A 22,814-nucleotide genomic window follows, 5' to 3' on the forward strand; every position below is an offset into this window, starting at 1 on the left:
ACCAAACAAAAAAATAAAAAAACAAATCAGACAAATGAGTAAGGTACATTTTAGTTTAATCATTTTGAGTACACATTTTTGGAGAAAATATTAGATATACATATCAAGTTCCTAGGATTCAGGAATTTCACTTCACTTCGAATTGTCTTTGAATATTTTGGCAACTCATCCTTACCACTACATGCATTTGAAATTACATACTTACCAACTGTCAGTCTGCTTATCCATGCTAGGAAAGGACAGAGTTCCTTAGAAATTTATTTCACTTTAAATCTTAAAGACACAAATTCCGACTCAAGATTTGTTGAGATCTTATCTAGAATAAATTACCATACAAACTCAAATTATGAATTCCAGATTTTAGAAAACTAGTATTATTTATACTAAAAGCAACAGAATTGACTTTATTGATTCACAAAGGTCATAGCAGAAATGGAATGTAGATACGAATACTAGTATTATCCAGAATGTGGCTAAAAATGAGGGAAAGAAATCCTTGTGTCACAGGCTAATGACTGAACTAGACAGAAATAAACGTATTGTGGGCTAATTTTCACTCACAAAGATGCTAACAATATTTTTTACACAAGTTTTCCATGCATGGAACAGAATATGCCTTCATTATTTCATTCACCTATGCAGTGAGAAAAAAGGATCACTGAACAAGTTTTATGTCAACTTAAAAGAGGGTGGGGAATCTTTATTTAAAGCTGTATTCCTTATTCATATGTGTATCTGCATACGAGCACATTATGTCCAAGATCCTCATGGACCTACGTGGTTTTAGTCACCTGACATGGATAATGGGAACCAAACAGGTACACTCGCAGCATGTTGTGGTTTTCTTCTTTTTTCTTTTTGAGACAAGATTTTTCTATATAGCCCTTGCTATCCTTGAACTTACTATGTAGACGATGCTTCCTGGAACTCCCAGAAATCCACTTGCCTGTCCCTCTTGAGTGCTAGGATTAAAGGCATACACCACACCTGAGGTTATGACATGGTCTTAATTGTTGAGGCATCTCTCCTGTCCCTAGATTTCAATTACTAATTTTAAATAATACAATCCTTTCTTCTCACCAAAAGAATATGTTTTCAACTTTTTCGTGCATATGGTCCTTTAGGAAAACGTGTGTATGTGTGTGTGTGAGAGAGAGAGAGAGAAAACCCTTATGAAGAAAAGTAACAGCCTAAAGATCTAATTACTACCCAAGCTGTGAAAATTCTGGCTTCTCACCTCTTTGTTCACTGCCACGTTACAGCTAGGCTAAAAAAAAAAAAAATCAAACCATGATATGAAAATTATAAAGCAGTACTCACCAGAAAGGCAGCTCTAAACAGATACGGAAAACCATTTCCATTGTATCTACGCCATTCTTAGATTAAACTGTGAAAGGCAATCAAACTTAAGCCCTCAGGCAATTTTACAATCAAAAGACAAAGCGGGAAAAAATTTACAATATATTTTTATTACTGGCTGCTAGATGTTTATATTTAAAATTTTAAACAAATTGTACTGTCCCCAAATAAAATAATAAGATAGCTAATCACCATTCAACTTACTTTTTCTACTTTCACTGTTCAAATGTCAAATATATGACCCCCTCATTAAACTCCAAAAATTACGTAAGAATCCAACTCTTATTTTAAGCCAGGGAATCATCACACAGCCCAGCCTGCCCCTAAAATGAAGCCATTTCTACCTCCACCTGCAGTGTTCTGGATTAAAAGTGTGCAAAGCTATGCAGATTTCTGAGTATTCATGTCAGTGATGAACCCAGTGGCATGTAAATGTAATTTATAGCTTACAGAGACAAATTATTTACAAGTATTACTACATTTGAAGCAGTGTACTTTGTAGGAGTAAATACAAAGTAAATAATTTAAGTAAAACTCCCTATAATTGTACACCATTTTTTGTCACTGCTAGAATTGAGGGAATCTGTCATTTCTTAAGTTAATTCACTGTAGAATGTAAAGGGTGACTGTAATTAAGGACAATGGACCTGGAGCCATGGACTACATGGACTAAGTATTTCCCCTCTTCTTTTATCTAAAAGGCATCTATATAGGTTCAGGACCAACCAGAAAACTGAAGAGCAGCATTGCGCCTTTATTACACCTAAGGTCAGTAACCCTAGAGCTACTCACTCTGGTCCAAGTGTTTGAATGTCCAGTGGATCTATTATTTATACTCACATTTAAATAACTGCACAGCAGCTTTCTTCTTTATGTGCGGAAAATGGGTATGTTGGGGTGGGGGTTAAAAAAAAAAAGGAACATCAGGTACTTACAGAATAAACTAACCTGTACTGGCAGGGCTGTGGGATTTTTCTTCTCTACCAGTAAGTAGCAAATGCTGAAATTCTGCTGCTAGTTAACAAAAACACAAATTGTATTAAACTGAGGAGTTCAACCCATACTATAAAGTCAATGTGCATTTAATTTCCTCAGAGCCTGATAGTAGTTTGCCTAAATCTAACAAAATTTGCTTTACATTGGCTACTGCAATTCAGTGATAATTCGCTAGGACACTCAAGTACCTCTTAGATGCTTTAATGTTCAATCAATAATGCATTCAATGTGTAAAGTGTGCTGGAAATTTTGGTTGCCCTAAAAGGGAGTGTAAGTATTTAAATGTGATAACCTTTACGTCTCAATAACTAGACAATCCTTACAAGCAATTTTAACTTTTAATTAAATTCTCATGAAATTTTTATCTTGTTTTCATTTTAAAAAATGGGCTATAAATTTTGCTACTTCTCCACAGATATTAAACAGCTAGCAAGTAAGGGGAAAACTCTAAACAGATACCCTATTTCTGATTTGAAACGTAAGAACTATAACTTTCTTAGCCGCTTAGGCAATTCAACAACCCTAGAAAAGACAGTAGGAATGATATTTTCACATAGGATTAGCAGACTGATTATCTTAATAAAATATCAATCTTCACCAAAATAAAAGTGTAAAACCTCAAAGGAACAAAAAGAAGCAGTAGTTAATATCCTAACATTTAAGGTTCTTAAATATAAACCCACCATACAATAATTTGTGTCCCACATAGTCAACATCAGTTAATATATATTATATTGGGGAAATAGGTCTTCATTCTTCTTTTTCTTTTCGGTGATGGGGATTGAATTCAGGGCTTCATGCATTCTTAACATGTACTCTGCCACTGGGCTACCTCCAGCTTCTCAATCTTCATTTTTATTCAAGTAGGGTAATCAACAAATTTCATCACTAAATCCCTCAAATGGTGAAGACGTAAGATTTAAAAAAAAAAAAAACCTAAGCTCAAAAGAAAATACACACGCACACGGTTTCCAGATACTGAAACAATGTCAAAGGGCCACTACCCTATAACTTTAAAAAAATCATAGCAACATTGAAATAATGACTGGTGTCCAAGTAATCGTTTAAGGCAATATAATATATACACATTTATCCTCTCTGCAGTCTCTTTCACAATGACAACACACACAAAAACATAGTCATATTCAGCCTCAAGATACTAATCAAAGGCCGGGCGATGGTGGCGCACGCCTTTAATCCCAGCACTCGGGAGACAGGGGCAGGCGGATCTCTGTGAGTTCGAGACCAGCCTGGTCTACAGAGCTAGTTCCAGGACAGGCTCCAAAGCCACAGAGAAACCCTGTCTCGAAAAAACCAAAAAAAAAAAAAAAAAAAAAAAAAAAGATACTAATCAAAGTTAGCACCCACTGAGTCCATTTAGTTATATGGTATTCAATATATTTTACTTAATAGAAGTAGTTGAAATTGGCTTTAATGAACACTACTAAGTCATAGGCTGTGTATCGCTACTTCAGTAGTCTACACTTACTAAAAAGACTTTCCCTTGGAAATGAAAACTGAGCAGACTTACAAGAAAATTAATTCAAATCAAACTAATTTAATTTTAAACTGTTGTTCAGACTGGAGTTAACTATCTTTTCAGCAGAGCAGTAGTAGTGCACACCTTTAATCCCAGCGCTTGGGAGGCAGAGGCTGGCCACCCTGATCTACAAAATGAGTTCCAGGCCATCCAAAGCTACCTAGTGAGACCCAGACTCAAAAACAAAGAGAAACAGAGAAATCTTGTCTTGAAAATAAAAAAAATGAAAAACTAAATAAAAATTCTTTTAAATTGCAAATATTAAAGTGAGAATGCATAGCATTTAGGAGAAAAAAATAGTGCAAGAATTTGTGTGACATGGTCTTTCTTACTCTAACCCTGACTGGCCTTCAATTTGCAGGAATACCCTGGTCTCATCTCTTCCTCCAGAATGCTGGAAATTATACATGTGCTACCACATGTGCCCTTAAAATAAAAATTTCAGAGTCCGTGCACAGTTGTGGTGCATGCCTTTAGTCCCAGCACTTGGGAACATCCCTAAAGTTCAACATAAGGGAAACACTTATAACAGTTGGACTTCAGGTTATTGGCAATTTAAAACCGACCCTTCTCTATCTCCTATGAGTTTATCAGAATAATAGTGGTCTATGGAGAATATCCAAGAGGGATGGAAAGTGGTGGTGCATGCCTTTAATCCCAGCACATAGGAGGGAGAGGCAGGTGGATTTCTGTGAGTTCAAGGCCAGCCAGCCTGGTCTACAGTGAGCTCCTTTGAGAGCCAGGACTGTTTTTACAGAGAAACTGCCTTAGAAAAAAAGGGAGGGGGTGGGGGAAGGGCAAATAACTGTTACTCACTTGGTAAAATGTTGCCTAAACAAAAACAAAACCAACAAAGGGTACATACTTGGTAAATTCTAACCGATACAAATGTCGTACACATCCCACATTCAGTAGATTACTCAAACTGTACTTCACTAAAGTGAAGTCACTATTATTCAGGTTACCAGTTGGCCTCAGAGAGGCCCAAAATTCTACATAATTTTTCAACTTGGGTGCTCTGGGTCATGAAACTACAAGGAGACACCAGAGGACATAACAACCCAATCAGGACAGGGTCTATACTCTGTAGCCCAAGCTGACCTCACACAACCAATCTTCCTACCTCAAATTTCTAACTTTTAGGAATACAACTGTGAACCATTATGCCAAACAAAGTTCATCTTAGATTAGGTATCTATTAAATCTTTCCACCAGCCTTATTATTCAAGTAAGTAACTTATAATTAATTGGGTTAGGTAATTTCAAGAGATTTCAATATACTGGAGAATAGTGGATATAAGAAAAAATGTAGAGGCTGGAAAGATGGCTCAGATGTTAAGAGCATTGCCTGTTCTTCCAAAGATCTTGAGTTCAATTCCCAGCAACCACATGGTGGCTCACAACCATCTGTAATGAGATCTGGTGCCCTCTTCTGGCCTGCAGGCATACACACAGCCAGAATATTGTATAATAAATAAATAAATATTAAAAAAAAAGAAAAATGTATCCAATCACAGTTGTTAAATGGTAGTGGGAATGAAATACAGGGCCTTGAACATACTTATTAGATAAGTATTAATTATATGACTGAATGATAGAAGTCCCTCTAATTAATCTAAGTCTATAATTTACTAAAGTTAGAAAGCATTTCAGTGGAACATTGTCATGGAAACAAACAGTAGTTCTTAAAAGAATTAAAATCTATCATATGTGGTGATGCAAGTCTTTAGTCCCAGTATGCGGGAGGCAGAGGCTTACAGATCGTTGAGTTTGTGGCCAGCCTGGTAAACAGAATTCCAGACAGCCAGGGCTGAACAGAGAAACCCGTACCAAAAACAATATAACCACAAAACAACAACAAAAAAAAGATAAAAACTGTTTCTACCCTAATGCAGGGAACAAACAGGTTAGAAGTTACATTCTGCCACCTCCCCACATTTCTCAACATACAAGTTTTGAACATAATAATCAAAGCAAAATCTAATTAAAAACAAATGTGGATATACTACTGGTGTGTGCATATTACATAAAGCACTGTTCAGTAAAAGCTGACAACTTCCAAAAAAAAAAAATCCAAACCCATTTAATACTCATCACACGATCCAATTTCAATTTGGCTACAGGAAAATTAGTTATCTATCCACTGAGACATGAAACCCCCAAACCCTTTTATTATACCACACCTGCAGTCTACACCCGTACATACCACACAAACACAGACCAATCACCTTCCCACTCATTACAGGGCTCTACATTAACATTTGCTCTAGTGTGGTGAGATTTGAGAAAAGATCATAAGCATTTCCACATGACCTTACCACCCTGATGATCAATATAAGCTTGGGATTTAAAACAAACATCAATATCCTGTGGCATTTCAAATAATTAAGCTTATCCTTGAAGTTAAATTTAAGTTTGAACAGAAAACCACCAGCATTTTCCTATTGGTCAAAGTAAAAATTTGAATTAAACATATCATGCCTCCAAATCAATTTATGAAGGGGAATAAAGCTTTAGATATTATGTAATACTTATTTATGCTTAGTAACACCACAGTCAAACGTGAATATTAATATAGAGCCTTCTCTGCCAAAGGAATATAAAAATCCTAAATTTAATTAAATTTAGGGGCCTTCACCAAACTTGCTGCAAGTTTGGGGACATAAATATCCAACAGCCATAAAGCTGTGAAAGCCCCTGTAAGTAATAAAATAAATCCCACTTGCCTCAGACTGAACAGGGCAACACTGAGACTCAGCCTCAGCCTGTCCTATGGCAGGGCTATAGGAAGAAGAAAATTTTAATTTTAGAAAAACATCACCCAATTAATTAAAAAGACATGCATCAAAATTTAAGTCCCAATGATCAAGCAAGCAACAGAAAAAATAGCATCTCTGTGTCTACAATTGCATCCTGAGTCCAAACTAGTTTCTTGGAGATTTCCATAAGTAATTTATTAAACTGAGTTTAATATGTAACCTGATCAGTAAAATAGGTACTCTCCCCCTAACAAATTGTGTGAGATTGCTACAATAGCAATGAGTCAAATAAGTGGTAACTCCAGCAGTCACTGAAAAGTGAGCCCTCAGCTGTTAGTCTTTCCACTATCAGGGGCAAAACAGAATAGAAACTAGTGCCAGACAGTTTTCTTTTCTAAAATGATCCTGTGAATGGAAGGTAGAACCAAAGCTGACAGGTGCATTGATTTTACAGCTAACCAGTGTTCACAGGAACATACCAAATAACTAAAAGCAGCCCTTTTGTGAGAAAGGGCTAAAATTCACTTTTAATGACATTGTTTACTTAAAAAGTGTAAATAGTTTCAAACTTGTCACGCTTGTGATTTGACACTACTATGGACCCCAGAAGCAATTAGGCAAAATGTATTTTCTAGAAGCTTAATTATTCTTGATGCATGCAAAAATTAAATTTCAACATACTGAATTTCAACCACTCCTGCGCCATACAGTTACAAAATACAGGAGAGATTATATGTAACTAAATATTATGTATTTATTACACATAACACTTGAATTTTTATTAGGATTTTTTTACATTCCCTGCTGTATTTGAACAAAATGCAAGAGTAAAACCTTGTATCCTTTTTAAAGTTTTTTTTTCAGTTTTCTGATTATCCAACACATGAAATTCTTCTGAGATGTTTTTGAAGAACGCATTTCTTATTTAATCTAAACTTAACCTTTTTTGAAAAACCTTAATATTTCTTTTTGTTTTTAAGACAGGGTTTTCCTGTAGCTTTGAAGCCTGTCCTGGAACTTGCTCTGTAGACCAGGCTGGCCTTGAACTCACAGAGATCTACCTGCCTCTGTCTCCTAAGTGCTGGTATTAAAGGTTAGTGTCACTACTGCCCTGCTAAAACCTCAGTATTTTCAGTACAGGGTTTTCTTTACCAGTATAAAATATGTGCTGCCAGATCTAAGAAATATATAAGGGGTTCTAAAGCTTTAGACGATAGATATTTAGGCAAAGGGATATGTAACTTGGCTGCTGGCGGAATAACGCATCTCTAGTAATATATGGGCGTTTCCGTTACAAACTTTAACTTTTGCACCATAACAGTAACTACATCAGAGGCATAAAATAAATCAGTGCAGAAATACAACCTTGAAAATCACATTTAACTTTCAACTATTTGTCATAATGCATTCCATAGGCTTTTACCTGTTAACTTCCTTCTGTAATAAGTCAAATATTTTCAATATATTCCTACGAAATAAACACCATTTTTGGTGTTGTCACATTTATCTAATACTTCATAGAAATTAATAAAAACTTAAGCATTTTCAGCATAAACCAAATCAACTTGTATTTGTTTTTTTGGATAATTACTCTGTAAAGATCAAAAAAATATGTAAAAGGAAAAAGCCAAAAGAATTATTAAGAGCTATTAGTATGAGACTTACAACACAAAATCCGCAACAGCAGTCAACCCCAAGGTAAAATTACCTATAGGAACACAAACTTTCCACATTTCCAAGGGTCAGGATTACCGCCTGGTTTTAACAGAGGGCACGTATCCAATCCCAGGTAACACAACCTCTAAGAAGCATGAAACAAATTTGCTAATCATCTCTTAAATCATCCTAACACCTTAATAGGGGCACATTTAAATTAACACATATCAAACCATTAACAAAGACGCACACACATACAGCTAAGCTTCTAGAAGTTTCCACCTGGAAAGCTTCTGAGGTCCATAAAGTAAAATTAATTAAAGAAAATAAATGTGTCTTAAAATTAATCAAAGAAAATAAATGGGCCTGGCACTAGGCTCTAATCTTCCTTATCAAGAAGTTTTGAATTTTACATTTTAAATTTCTGTGGCATCTGATACCAAAGGATGTGAAACAAGGAAACAAAGACTCCATACCCATTATGTAATGATTCATGTGTCTTAAGAGTTTGTCAACAGAAACAATTCTATATATACTATTAAAACATGCAGCTAAGGAAAAACCTGTACTTAAAGAACCCAATCATTTATCAAATCTGTATTGGTAACTGAATTTTATTATGTGGACATCTACTGTGGCATGCATCTGTACAAACCTTTCAGTCAGTGGTCCACAGTTGGGTTATGAATAAAAAGGCATAAATTTTTATCTCATTTTATTACAATGAAGTTTTGAAGTACAGAAAAGTCACATGACCTCAACGGGCCAGATTTCTTAAACCCTGCAACACGAGGAACTCTCTAAATACATTAAATATTGTTACACATTCAGACTTCCAATGTACAAGTACTTGGAAACAGTTACAGCCCTCACCAAGCTAGGTTGGGGACATGAAGTCCAACAGCATCAGAAATGCTGTGAAGGCATAACTTTACAAATAGCAATGTAAGCTTACAGAACTTGCCTTTATTTAAGACGGTATGTTCATGTAATTCCAGCGCCTTCACAATTTAACGAACCAAATTTACTATACTTCACTTCTAAAAACCTAGATGAAACATGAAAAAGAAGCCATACAGTATAAATTGCAACTTCAGGAAAACTTCCTGTTTTATTATTCCAAATAATTTCTCCCATGTCAAATAAATGTCCAATAGTTCCTGGTATGTGGGAAGATAATGTTTGTTAAAGTCACAATGAAGCCTTATAGACGGAAGCTTGTCTATATAAACAGCACAAGTTGAGAAAAGGTTTAATCTCCAAACCTATTAGACTTGGTGAAGTAAGATCAGTAACGGCCACCTTGCGACATAACAGGGGGTCTCATTCCCATTGGCGGTCGAGGAGGCCCACCTTGGTAAGGGGGCACCATTGGTGGTCCCTGTCCATAAGGTGGCATAGCGCCAGGGAGGTAACCTGGCATGCCTTGATGATGACCACCATACTGACCTACAAAAAAACCAAAAAGATAAAGTTGGTTTGTGTGTACGATACTTTTAAACCAATACACTTTACAGATAGTTAACCTTTTCATATGTACTTAAAATTCATGAAATGTAAAAAAGTACCATGAGGTGGCATTGGAGGGCGCATTCCTTGCTGCTGTGGGATGCCTGGCTGCGGTGGCATCATACCCCCAATTGGTCCAACTGGTGGATTACCAATTGGAGTCTGTCCTGGTCGCGGAAGATTACGCTGATATTTAGGTAACTGTGCCCTTCTTTCTTCCTGTGAATAAAAATAATGTATAATGTATGATGTGAGAATGCAGGAAGGTTCCTCAAGTAGAAAGACAATTATCCAAAATCCTGATCATTTTAAATGTACACGTACTCCCCAATAATTACTTTTGCTCCCACAAATCAGTGCTACTACTTAATCTAAAGGCCTTAAGTATTTTTTAAAGCTATATTTAGGTTAGAACACGGCTAGCTAATTTCATAATTAGCTTTCTGTCAAATGAAATTAACTTGAATAGGCTTCAGTGAGTCCATGGACTGACAGGAAACTTTTGTCAATCAATACAAGCAAATTTATGTCTAAACATTTTTAAAGTACTGAGCTTACTGTCTTTTCTTTTAGAAATAGAAGGGCAGGAGCATCTGAGATCAAATATGAATTATTCTTCAGTTTTGGTTTTTTGTTTTTGTTTTGAATCAGGGTACCACGACCACCTGGCTCTATTTTATGGTTTCTTAAGACACAAATAAATGAAAACCATTTGGTTAAGTCCATATAAATACAAATTAAAATCTGCAATACACAGGTTGCTATAATGATACTTCATTAAGCAATACTATTAAAAAAAACCTATAAATAACTTACCAGTGATATATCCTCATCTGGATGGATCAACTTACTGGTTGCACTGGTGGTTGTAAGTGTAGCAGGCTTACTTGTAATTGAAGCTGCTGGTTTTGCTGCAGTACTGTTTGTTGTACTAGTGGTTGAAGCTGTTGACTGTGTATAAGCTGGGAATGTAGGCTTTGGGGGTTCTGTAGTTGTAGCAGGAGTACTGTTTAAGGGCTTAAAATCTGTACCAACAGGTCCTTGGACAGCTGCCTGAGCCTGTAAAATAATGAATCTTTATCAATACATGTCAATATCCAAAGTTGAAAACAAAAATTTTACTTAAAAAAAAAGAAAATTTACATAAAAAGACAGCAATATCAAATAGAGCAAACTTCATATGAAACCAAAAACAAGTAAACATATGTTCCACAAAAGTTCAAACCAGAAGAATATCAAAAGATACTGGGTTGACATTACTATTCTTCTCAGATCTGTCTTATAACTTCTCTCCATAAACTTAATATACAATGCTTTGTATTAATTCTAGTTTGCTAGAGAAAATGAAATAGTATTTAATGCAACTGCTTTTACTCTCCTAAATTCTTTGTTTAAAGCAATTCATCTTTTAAGCAGCTCAGAAAATAGAAACTACAGACTATATGGGTCTAGATAACCCACTAGAATAAGCATAAAAAAAACAACCAATAATCAATGGTGACTCAATGCTATCACCTATACAAGTATCCTATAGATAGCAACACACTACCCTCCAAATTAGTAATTGCTAGATTAATTACAGTATAGACAAAAAGGGTTAATGGCGCAGGCTCTAAAGTTAACGTGAATACACATTACTTTCATAATACAAATGTTTTAAATGTCTAGGTCAACTTTAGAACCAAATACAGAGTGCTAATTTCCTTAAAGATGTGATGCATTAAACAGCATAAATTAAAAAAAGCTTAACCATGCATCAGGCTACCATTGGCCACTAAAGTTCATTTACGGCTCACATGCTTTTAACCCTTTAGAACCACAGAAGTTTAGAGTATTTCGTGAAAGTCTTAAGTATGAATTCAAATTTTCAAACACCATCTGAATTTTAGTATTTGTTTTACTTCTAAAAACTAAGTATATTTGTAAGATTTAGCTTTTATAAAGGGTCCAAAGGGTTAAGTTGTAAAGCATTTTTAAAATTTTTAAACTGCAACTTCCTGCGTACTTGTGCTGTGCTAGGAAACAGAGCTTTAGAAGATGCAGACAGACTTTCTGAATTGGATGAAGCTGTACTTGAGCTTGTTACAGGTGTCCCCATCTGTAGCATAAAAGAAAGGAAACAATGAACCGTCTCCGAACAAATGGGTCAAATATGCCATGTGGCAACTTTTTAGTATAGATTGCATTTTTTGTAAATAAAGATTGTAATGCAATCAAATGTCATACAAAGAGGCAGAGTTAATGCATTTTCAATAAACAGTAAAAGTACATGCCTCAGAAATTATCTCTATATCAATACAATTAAAAATAATCTTTCCTAAACTGTAAATAATGAAGCACCCAGTTCTCTACGCAGCTCTTTACAATGAGTCTACAGATTCAGATAAAACATTCCCATAAATAAAATATATGCCACAAAATGTAAATATGCTTTAAATTTAGCACCCAGAAACAGTGGGAAATTGAGGAAATATCTTAGAAATAATCTTTAAAAAAACAAACAAACAAAAAAACCCCACAAACTTGATCCTTCTATTTAATTCTAAATGAAAAGCACAAAAAATCTGACCATTATGCATCTAGCCTACTCGTCTTCTGGAAAAGTTTTGATGGAAGCAAGACTAAGAAATATGACTAAATTAAAAGCCATTAAAAGATGTGCTTCAACACAAGAGCAGCACTACGATTCACCATGGTTCTTTTTAAATGAGCAGAAACACCCAATCAAATTAAAATTTTCTGTATAGCCCTGACTGTCCTGGAACTTTCTGTGTAAACAAGGCTGGCCTTGCACTCAAAGATCTCCTTGCCTCTGTTGCCTGCCTTACACCTCCAAGTGTACTATAGGATTAAAGATGTGCTCTACCACTGCCAGGCCTGCTCATATCTTTAAGAGATTTCATCACTGACTCTGACCAAGTTTTACTCCCTTCAACAAGGCAAAGGAGAACCTGGAAACATCACTTAAGTCCTCAGAAATTCAACTTTACTTTCTAGCTATAGCAAAGAATAAAGAAGATACAAATGAGGCTGGAGAGATGGCTCAGTGGTTAAGAGCACTGTCTGCTCTTCCAGAGGTCCTGCATTCAATTCCCAGCAACCACATGGTGGCTCACAACCATCTGTACTGAGATCTGGTGCCCTGCTCTGGCGTGCGGGCATACATCGAGGCAGAATGTTGTATACATAATAAAAAATATATATATATATATATATACAAATGTGAAAAACCAACATCCTATTCCTTTCTGCTGTGAACAGAGGAAATCAACGTGATGATAGCCATTTTAGTGTGTGGTATATTTAAGAAATCTATCTGTGAAACTTTACACATCCCAGTAAACAAGTCCACTTTATCTTTAAACATAAATGCGCTCCTTTTTAAGAATTTCGCCTTACCTGTCCTGCACTGGGGAAAAGAGGCTTAGTTACTGGAGGCTGTGGAGCAGGTACTGCTGCTGTTGGTGCAGGTGGTCTATTAAGAATACCTGGTGCTGAAACAGCCTGTGCTTGAGTCATTGGAGGAATTCCAGGACGTGGAACAGGAGGGGGCATACCTGCAGCATAAAAGTTTTTAAGTAATTCAGTCAATGAAATGATCCAAAGACAAACATACTCTTCGCACCAATCATACCTCTTGTCTCTTTAGATCAACCATAACCTTTACTGGTATCACTGTTTCAGCCAACCTTTTTATTATTTATTTGGCTTTTCAAGACAGTTTCTCTATTATTGTCCAAGTTGTCCAAGAACTAAGTCTACAGACCAGGCTGGAATCACTGTTTTGGTCAACCTTTTTATTTACCTATTTCTCCATTTACTTATTGATTGATTGATTTGGTTTTTTAAGCCAGTTTCTCTATATTGTCCAAGTTGTCCTAGATCTCAGTATGTAGACCATACTGGCCTATGCACCCTGCGTGCTAGGATTAAAAGCGAGCACTACAACCACTGGCTGACCTGGTGTAGTAACTATGTATATGCTAGTCTGCAACTCAAGAAATCTGCCAATGTCTGTTAGGATTAAAGTGACAGGGTTCAGGCTGTATGTAATCACAACCATGCCACTTAGACTTCTTTCAACATGTAAGAAAATTAGAAACCTATAGGAATAATGCTACCCGACACATTACAAAGGAAATTGTTTTAACATTTCATACCTGGTGGCATACCAGGCATCAGAGGTGGAATTCCAGGTCCAGGTGGCATCATTCCACCCATTGGCATCATTCTATTAAAAGAAAAAATTTAAGAAAAAATAAAATAGAAACAAAAAAACCATTAACAGAATAAACCACAAAAATTTGGCAATTACAAAACACTAAATAAAACTTGAGTTATCTCAAGTACTGAAGTCAATCAAACCTCAAGCCTCTACCATATACAATAATCCTATCGTAATAAACATTCTAAAAACCAACCAACTCTTCAGTTTACCAATAAAAGAGGATAAAAACAAAAAAACACTAGCCAAACAAGGTCTCTGAGATCCAAAAATATTCTTGAGAATATATATAGGAGGCCCCATCTAACAAATGTGTTAACTGAAAAGCTTTTGTTCCACTTGAAAATATGCACACAGAACATAGAGACATTTCTATTGAGTTGTCCACTGTGGAGTAAAAACTTGTGTCTCGGAGGGACAAGGAAAAATCATCACCAACATTAACCTATAGAAACTCAGATTATATAAAAATTTCCTTCCTAACACTAAAACCATGACTGAAAAATATCACCCATATTTATAGTTTCCCCCTTTAAAAAACAAGACAAAGCTCACCTTTCAAGATCAACCAGTGTCCACTTACTTCAAAACAAGTATATGTATGTACTTGATTTGTGGTCTGTTTTGGATTTTTGGTGTTGGGGATAAAACCCAGTACCTTGTGCATGTTACACCAAGCTATGCTTTTTAATCAGAAATTTAACTTCTATATATAAATTCTAATTAGCTGAAAATCCGAATACCTTCTATAATAAAGCACGATGGCAAACTATAGATTTCTAAGTATTACCTCCTATATTAGGCCTTACTACCTAGTAATACCTAAAGAAAGCATCTGCACATTTGGAAAGGAATGTTTTTCCTTTTTTGAGACAGAATTTATGTAGCCAAAGCCATCCACTATGTGGCCCAGGCTGGTCTCATACTCAAATTTGGGATATGCCTGCCTCTGCCTCCCAAGTTTTGAGATTAATGCACGTCTGGGACAAAAATTATTTTAATGTGTCTATTTGTTCTGAAATGTTTAGATTTTCTACTTTAAAGAGATGTGTCAATTAGCTGACAAACTTAAAACAGTTTTAGTGAGGAAGATTAGAAAATTTCTTAAGTCAACTGAATAGATATCATTAAACACACACACAAATGACATTATGATTATATTATATTATACCTCCTGAATTACATTATGAATGAGATGCTTACATGTTTTCACCGCAAAATGACTGGGTGTATTTTCTCTGATGATGCAATCTGTGAAAATGTATGACAAAATCAAAATCTAACTGTGATTTTCAGAACACAGCGGGAAAGTGTATTGTACACCTCTCACATCCAACTTTAAGTAAAAGTGATGGGCAACACAAACTTCAACTCATTTTAGTTTCCGATGCTTTTGTAAATCATTTACAGTTTTCTTCTCACCACTACAGAGCATCCTTGATAGTTCCAAAACTAAGGCACTCAAATCTATAACAACTTTAACTACATAAAATGCAACTGAAGCAGGTGGTTTCCTGTATTCATGCTCAAACCCAAAAACCTAATTTCAGAAACAAACGTATTTGTCTCATACTTACTGACCCCTTATTAGAAAGTTTAAAATTTAGAACCCATTTCTTATAAATAAAAAACCAAAACAAAAAAAACCCTAAAAACTGAAAAGTAACATTTAATTTATAATATTCAAGTCAAAAATGGAAGAAGCCCACAAACCAACAGGAAGTCTGCTTACCCAGGTGGCATGCCTGGCATAACTGGAGGCATGCCTGGCATCAGGGGAGGAACACCTGGCATCAATGGAGGTATGCCTACAAAGTGTTTCAGCAACAAAATTAGTATTGGATATTAAACAAGAGGAAGTAACATTTGCATCATACCAATTGGGTCCTCATTATGAATTTTCAAGGAATCTATTACCTGGAGGCATTCCTGGTGCCCCTGGAACTGGTGGAAGTCCTGGCTGGGCCATCGGTGGGATATAACCTTGCTGAGGTTGAACAGGCTGCGGCTGAAATGAAGTTGAGGCTGCAGATTCGTCATCATCATATTCATCAGAATCATCTTGTTGCTTTTTTTTTTGACTCTCTGTTAAGAAAAGGTTTTAATTCATTCCACTCATAAAAGAGAAAAAATAACCTCAACAACTTAAAAAAATTTTTAAAGTAATGACTTTAATCCCAGCACTCTGACAGAGGATCTTGGAACCAACTCCAGTTTCAGAGGATGCAATACCCTCTTTCTGGCCCTCTTAGGCACTGGGTACTCAAATGATACAGACATACATGCAGACAAAACATTCATTCATGCACATACAGTAACTTAAAATCTTCAAAAATGAGGGTGGGAGAAGACTTGAAAGATATCTTCAGATGGTATCACAAGAAAGAGCATCTGGGCTGGAGAAATAACTAACTCAAGAGTCCAAGAGCACTGACTGCTCTTCCAAAGGTACTGAGTTCAATTCCCAGCAACCACATGGTGGCTTACAGCCATCTATCTATAAGGAGATCTGGAGTCATCTTCTGGCATGCAGGCATACATGCAGGCAAAACACTGTAACCATAATAAATCTTCAAGAAAACTTAAAAATTTCAAAATCAGATTGGTAACATTTCCTATCATATGCACAATACACAGCTTGAAATTCCAAGACAAATGACACTAATAAACATAGAACACAAGAAAAGAAAACATCACTGAAGATTAGAATTGGAGGGCTCAGGTTCAATTCCCAGCATACAAGCAAGGCAGCTCAGTCACATGTTAACTTCAATTTCTGGGAATCAGACACCCTCTTCTGGCCTTTGTCAGCACCAAACACAATGCAACACAGATATATGTGCAGGTAAAGCAACCAAATACATAGGAAATATTAGAATTAGGAGCTGAGTGCAGTGGGGCACAGCTGTTATATCTACTCAGCGAACTAGTAGCTAGTGTGTTCATGGCTCAAAACAAAACTGCCCTCTTCCACACATGTGCCACAACACATACAACCCAACACACACAATAATGAAATGTAAATAAAAATACTTAACTATAAGTTTAAATAAAATATAAACTTATGGTTGAAAATAGCCAACTCTCAATATGAAGCTATATTTTAACACACTGCAAACTTTACCCTGTGTTTTCTGTTCAAGAAGTCGCCGTCTTTCATCCATATCTTTCTCTGGAATACCTTCCATGCCATATATTTCCAACTCTATATCTGTTCTCCCAGGTATTGCATTTGGTACAGCATCTATGGTTTCTTTATGCACCTGAAACAACAAAAACAAAACTAAAACTATTAGATAAAGCAAAAACTTTTTCTAAAAGTAATTCATGAAAGTCTTTTTTTTTTCAACTAGAAATTACTCAAAAGACCACTTAGTAAAAAAATAGATCTAACTTAAGACTCTCTATATTCAAGTCCTTTTACCATCTATGGCTTTCAATGGTGTTAAAACACCTGTCACTTGACTTCTAAGGCTGAATTTACAACATCTATAGCAAGTAACTTCTAGAGCTTTTAAAAAAATTATCTTCCTTTTTATTATTTTTCTATCTTGGGGGATATGCAACAACATGTCATACATGTGGATGTCAGAGTATAACTTTTGTGAATTGATTCTTTCCTACCATGTGAGTATCGGGGAATCACATTCAGGTTTCAGTCCAGAATGCAAGCACCATTACCCACTGATCCATACCAGACTCCCTGAAGCAATTTTTCTCATCAAGAATTATCTCACTTTTTCTTAGACTTCACATCAAACCATCAGCAACATCTGTTCTGCAGCCCTGCCTCTTTTCTTTAACCCTCTAAGTCTAACAACTGGTCTCCCTGTACTCCAGCCTATTTCCAACTCTCCTGGCAGATTGGCCAAATCTGGTGCTCAGAAACCTAGGATGATGTGAAAGGCTTGGGGTTAGAAGGCCATTATAGTGCTACAGGTACATACAAACCTTAAAAGGGTGCTTTCAGTATTTAAATCCCTTTCACTCAGAATTAACATACTACTGCCCTTTCATTCAATATAGAAAAATTCTCCAACATAGGTCTTTCATTTGCTATTTCTTGGAAATTATTTACTTCTCAGACCTCTTCTCAATGGACAGCTTCCAAGTCTTCTTTCCTTGTTTTCATTTTCTCAATTCATCGCGAGACAAACTACTTTGTTATGTTCTTCCGCAATGTAAACTTAACCTCTATGGGTGCTGTGTCTATTACAATGATGTTCCACAGTAATTTTCTGTGGCTAATGGAAATGTTCTCCCTACCTCTCCCCAACAATCGTCACCCATGCTACATGTAGCAAAAGAGCAGAGAAAATACAGCTATAACCTATGTGGAAAACTATTCTTTAGCTTAATCATCATTAAACGTCTATGTGACACTAGAAGCTATTACAATTGTAAAGGATAGGAGGCTCTAAAATGATGGTATTTGTTTTTGGCTTTCAAACAAAGTTTCACTATAGCCCAGCTCTGAAATTCAAGAGCCATTTCCTTATGATTCTAAAAGTACTATTAATTACAAGACTATAACAGCAAGCAAAGCATTCTCAAATATTTTAAGAACAAATATGGGCAAAGGACATAGCTCCACAGATAAAGGTGTTTGACAATTTATGAGTTCAACCCCTGGAACCTACATGGTTTAAGAGTCAAATGCCTAAGCTAGGTGGTAGTGGTGCAAACCTTTAAACCCAGCACTCAGGAGACAGAGGCAGATCTGTGAGTTCCAGAACAGCCAGTGATGTTACAGAAAAACAGTCTCAAGGGGCTGGAGAGATGGCTCAGAGGTTAAGAACATTGCCTGTTCTTCCAAAGGTTCTGAGTTCAAATCCCAGCAACCACATGGTGGCTCACAACCATCTGTAATGAGGTCTGGTGCCCTCTTCTGGCCTGCAGACAGAATATTGTATACATAATAAATAAATAAATAAATATTAAAAAAAAAAAAAAAAAGAAAAACAGTCTCAAAGAAGCAAAGGACCAGACATTCCAAGCGAACAAACACACAAAATTAATGAATGAGGCTTGAACTGGTCCAATGGTTAAAGGACACATACTGTTCTTGTATAGGACCAGACATTGGTTTGCAGTACCTACTTCTAAAGGCTAACCACTATCTGTAATAGGGGGATGATACCCTCTTCTGTTCCAAGGCCAACTGTACTGACAGTAAGCACATCTCTCTCTCACACACACACAATATCAAAAATTGTCTTTAAATAAATTAAGCATAAAAATGATTATCTAAATGGTTACTGCAATAATGCACAAAGAAAAAAAAGAATCTTTTTTTGGTTTTTCTGTTTTGTTTGGCTTTTCAAGACAGTTTTCTCTGAAACTTTGATTTTCAAGACAGGGTTTCCCTGTAGCTTTTGGTGCCTATCCTGGAGCTAGCTCTTGTATACAAGGCTGGCCTTGAACTACCTCCCAAATGCTGGATAAACAGTGTGCGCCACCACCAAACTGTTTAAAAAAAAAATGATCTTTTTGTAGCATCCAGGGTCTCAAGTATACTAGGCAAAAGATCTACCATTAAACTACAACTCCAGTCTTTATATAAACTTACAAATTCCTAAGTTTTCGTTTTCATTATTCCATTGTGAAAAAACTCAAGAGAAGTTTGAGAACTCAGAACTTAGCAGTGCTTACTGACCCTCTAGAGGACTCAATTTCAATTTTTGATATTTTTTTTTTTTGGTTTTTCAAGACAGGGTCTCTCTGTGGCTTTGGAGCCTGTCCTGGAACTAGCTCTTGTAGACCACGCTGGTCTCGAACTCACAGAGATCCGCCTGCCTCTGCCTCCCGAGTGCTGGGATTAAAGGCGTGCGCCACCACCGCCCGGCATAATTTTTGACATCTTAATAGTAGCTCACAGCTGCCTGAAAATCCAACTTTACTTTTTCAAGTACTCACACTAGGAGCACAAGTCCAGACTTAATAAAACATAACCTTAATAAAACAAAACAAAAAACTCACTCATGAAATCTGGACATTATACAAAACCAAGCTTCCAAGTAGAATATAATGGTTCATTTTAGATAGCCCAAGAAATTAACATCGCAAAGAAATAGTAAATAGTAAAGTCCAATTAATTATCAGCTGGGCAATGGTGGCGTACACCATTAAACCCAGGCAGAGACAAGGAAGCGGATCTTTGCTAGTCCAAGGCCAGCCTGGTCTACAGCCTGAGTTCCAGGACAGCCAACATCTGGGGCTGTTAAACAAATCCTATCCAGGGGGGAAAAAAATCCAATTATCTTAATGGTAAAATAATAGGTAGGTAGTTAAAATGACAGAGCATTGCACTTAACACATGGAATCTCTTATCACAACCGTCCAAAAGAAACAGAAAACAAAATTTGAGTTTTTAAACAGATTTGGCTAAAACTTACTTAGTGTGATAAATGATAAAGATACAGTTTCCATAGAAAAATTCAAGAATCTTCCTCATGTGGTTACAAATCACAAGATAACAAAAACTAAATCCAGAAGAAATTCTTACCTGCATGCAATGAATAGCTAATCCAGGTCCTGTGTACAATTTCTTATGGCATATATGACATTTAAAATGCTTTGCTTTTTGGTGCTGTATAAGGATCTTCTCATCATCAAAATCTCTGTTACAATACCTAGTCAACATTAAGGTACGAAACACGGCACAAAAAATGACCCTGATGCCAACAAAAACATCTGTCAAGCCTGTGGCAGTTATGTGGATCCCACCAACTTCAAAGCTACGGGAAACAAGCATAGGAGAGTGGAGCATCCTATGAATTAATATTCCATCTAATGAATTTCAAAACAAAAATAGAAAGCCAGAAATGATAGTCCATGTCTTTAATACCAACACTCAAGGGAGCAGACACAGAGAAACTCTCTGAATTTGAGGTCAGCCTACTATACAATAGTTTCCAGACCAGCCAGGGGCTACATAGTGAATATGGACTCAATAAATAAAAATTTTTAAAAAAAAGGAAGACTTTCATATACCTTGAGAATAAGGGCAACTTTAAAATGGAGACCCCAAAGCCAGGTGGCAGCGACACACACCTTTAATCCCGGCACTTGGGAGAGGCATGTTGATTTCTGTGATTTCAAGGCCAGCCTCCTCAACGTAGAGGGCCTGTGTCTTGAAACACCAAGATGAACAAATAAAATAAACCCAGCACCCAAGAAGCAAGAGTTAGGCTGAGCTACATTGAGTTTGAGGCAGAGGGGCAGCCTAGTCTACAGAGCAAGTTCCAGAACAGCCAAAAAGTCCCTTCCCTCAGAAAAGGAAAAGTGGAGCAATTTCACGAGAATTCATTAGATGTACAGAAGAACCGAAATTAGGAATTCATCAATATTTATATGGTAAGACCAACCTCACGGCGAAGGTCACATTCAACAAACAATCCATAAAAATGCCACCCAATCACATATTAAGTGATGCCATCAGGGAAAGTCAACTCACATGTTATATCTAATCCACAATACTAGGAGTTCAGCAAGATTTTTCCTATGAGCGTTATTACAAAGTTCGTGACTGGTTTTTACTTAGTGGCTGACTATTTTAGAAACAGCTGATCTTGAGACAGATTTACACGAAGTAGATAATAAAAATCTATTTTAATGTAAACTACGTTAACGCTTCTAGAAAATGTGAGAAAAAATATCTTCCTTTTCCAACAGTCCCGTTTCCCCGCTCCCCCACCCCTAGATACTAGAAAACAGATACTAGAAAACTCCACCCAGTTAAGCGAACCGTTTCCTGAAGATTAAGGCGCCAGGGAGAGACGCGGAAACCAGCCCTCGGCCGGGGGGGGGGGGGGGGGAGCCTCGGGGCATTCACAAACCAATTTCCCAAGGACTCAATTACCGTGACTACCCCAAACTCAAGTCCCTTTCAGGGATCCTCCAGGAAACACCGGAGACGCGAGTCCCTAGGGGCGCCTGCACTTGGGGAGACTCCAGGCCTAACGCACCCCGAACAAGCTGCTCCTTAGTCACAGAACCTAGCCCTACCGACCGCCGGGCCTCCCCGCTGTGGGTACCCCCTCCCCATTACAAAACCATCCCGAATCCCAACCCAGACACCAAAGCACGCGGGCCTGGCCGGGCCGCGTCCCAGGCCCAAGCCAGGCCTGTAGGCCGGAGGTCTCAACAACCGACACCCACGCTCGGCCTTCCCGGCAAAGCCACAAAGGATACCAGCACCACGGCTTCAACTGCTTCTTCTTCTTGCGACCCATCGCTGCGCTCTACAGAACAGGTATGAAGGAGGCGAGAAGAAGCTGAGGGGGAGGGAAAAAAAACAGAAGAAAATCGCCGACTTCTCGGAACCAACCGCCACCACCGCGTCCCTCAGGAAACAGACACAAAATGGCCGACAGCCTCGTTCTCTCTCCACCTCCCGTCAGCCACCGCGCCGGGAGCTGGGCGTGTCACGTGACGTGGGGCTCGGCCTTCGGTGGGTGGAGATGAGCTGCCGCCATTTTATGGGATTAAGTGGTGCGGCCTCACGGGCTGCCTACACTTAACCCTTCGTGTTTACGTCAGCGTGTAGCTCGGCCCACACGTAAGCAAATTGAAGGGAAGAGAAGATTACCAGATTTTAAAAAAAAAAAGAGTACCTTAATTATACAACCTTTTGTATAAGTAAAGATAAGTTACAAATAAAAAATTAAGTTACAATAAAGAATAATTAAGGCATGATCAATTTGGGTTTTTTGTTTGTCTTTTTTTTTTTTTTTTTTTGGTGGGGGGTTCAAGACAGGGTTTCTAGCTG

At 37.1% G+C, this 22,814-nt stretch overlaps 1 protein-coding gene across 10 annotated transcripts; it reads right to left on the reverse strand.

Moving 5' to 3' along the window:
- Nucleotides 1–39: 39 nt before the first annotated feature.
- Znf207 (zinc finger protein 207) lies at nt 40–22,453 on the reverse strand. Of its 10 annotated transcripts, none has more exons than XR_012912322.1 (15): nt 22,238–22,453; nt 20,550–20,676; nt 17,169–17,307; nt 15,962–16,129; nt 15,777–15,852; nt 15,248–15,295; nt 13,980–14,050; nt 13,219–13,376; nt 11,825–11,917; nt 10,636–10,878; nt 9,879–10,038; nt 9,576–9,759; nt 9,275–9,358; nt 6,622–6,676; nt 40–2,373 (listed from the first exon to the last, which is right to left on the reverse strand). XR_012912322.1 is itself a non-coding variant. In XM_075991400.1 (12 exons), exons 1-12 carry the CDS (start codon nt 22,276–22,278, stop codon nt 9,599–9,601), a joined length of 1,485 nt encoding a protein of 494 aa, XP_075847515.1. In that variant the 5' UTR covers nt 22,279–22,448; the 3' UTR covers nt 9,009–9,598. The 10 variants fall into 10 exon arrangements, 5 of the variants coding, with proteins under 5 accessions (XP_075847515.1, XP_075847517.1, XP_075847516.1 ...); XR_012912323.1 differs by having other exon boundaries at nt 40–2,370; nt 22,238–22,434; XR_012912325.1 differs by lacking the exon at nt 15,248–15,295 and having other exon boundaries at nt 40–2,370; nt 22,238–22,448.
- Nucleotides 22,454–22,814: the final 361 nt, after the last annotated feature.

Source organism: Microtus pennsylvanicus, chromosome 11, assembly GCF_037038515.1.
Source record: "Microtus pennsylvanicus isolate mMicPen1 chromosome 11, mMicPen1.hap1, whole genome shotgun sequence".
NCBI classification, from domain to species: Eukaryota; Metazoa; Chordata; class Mammalia; order Rodentia; family Cricetidae; genus Microtus; species Microtus pennsylvanicus.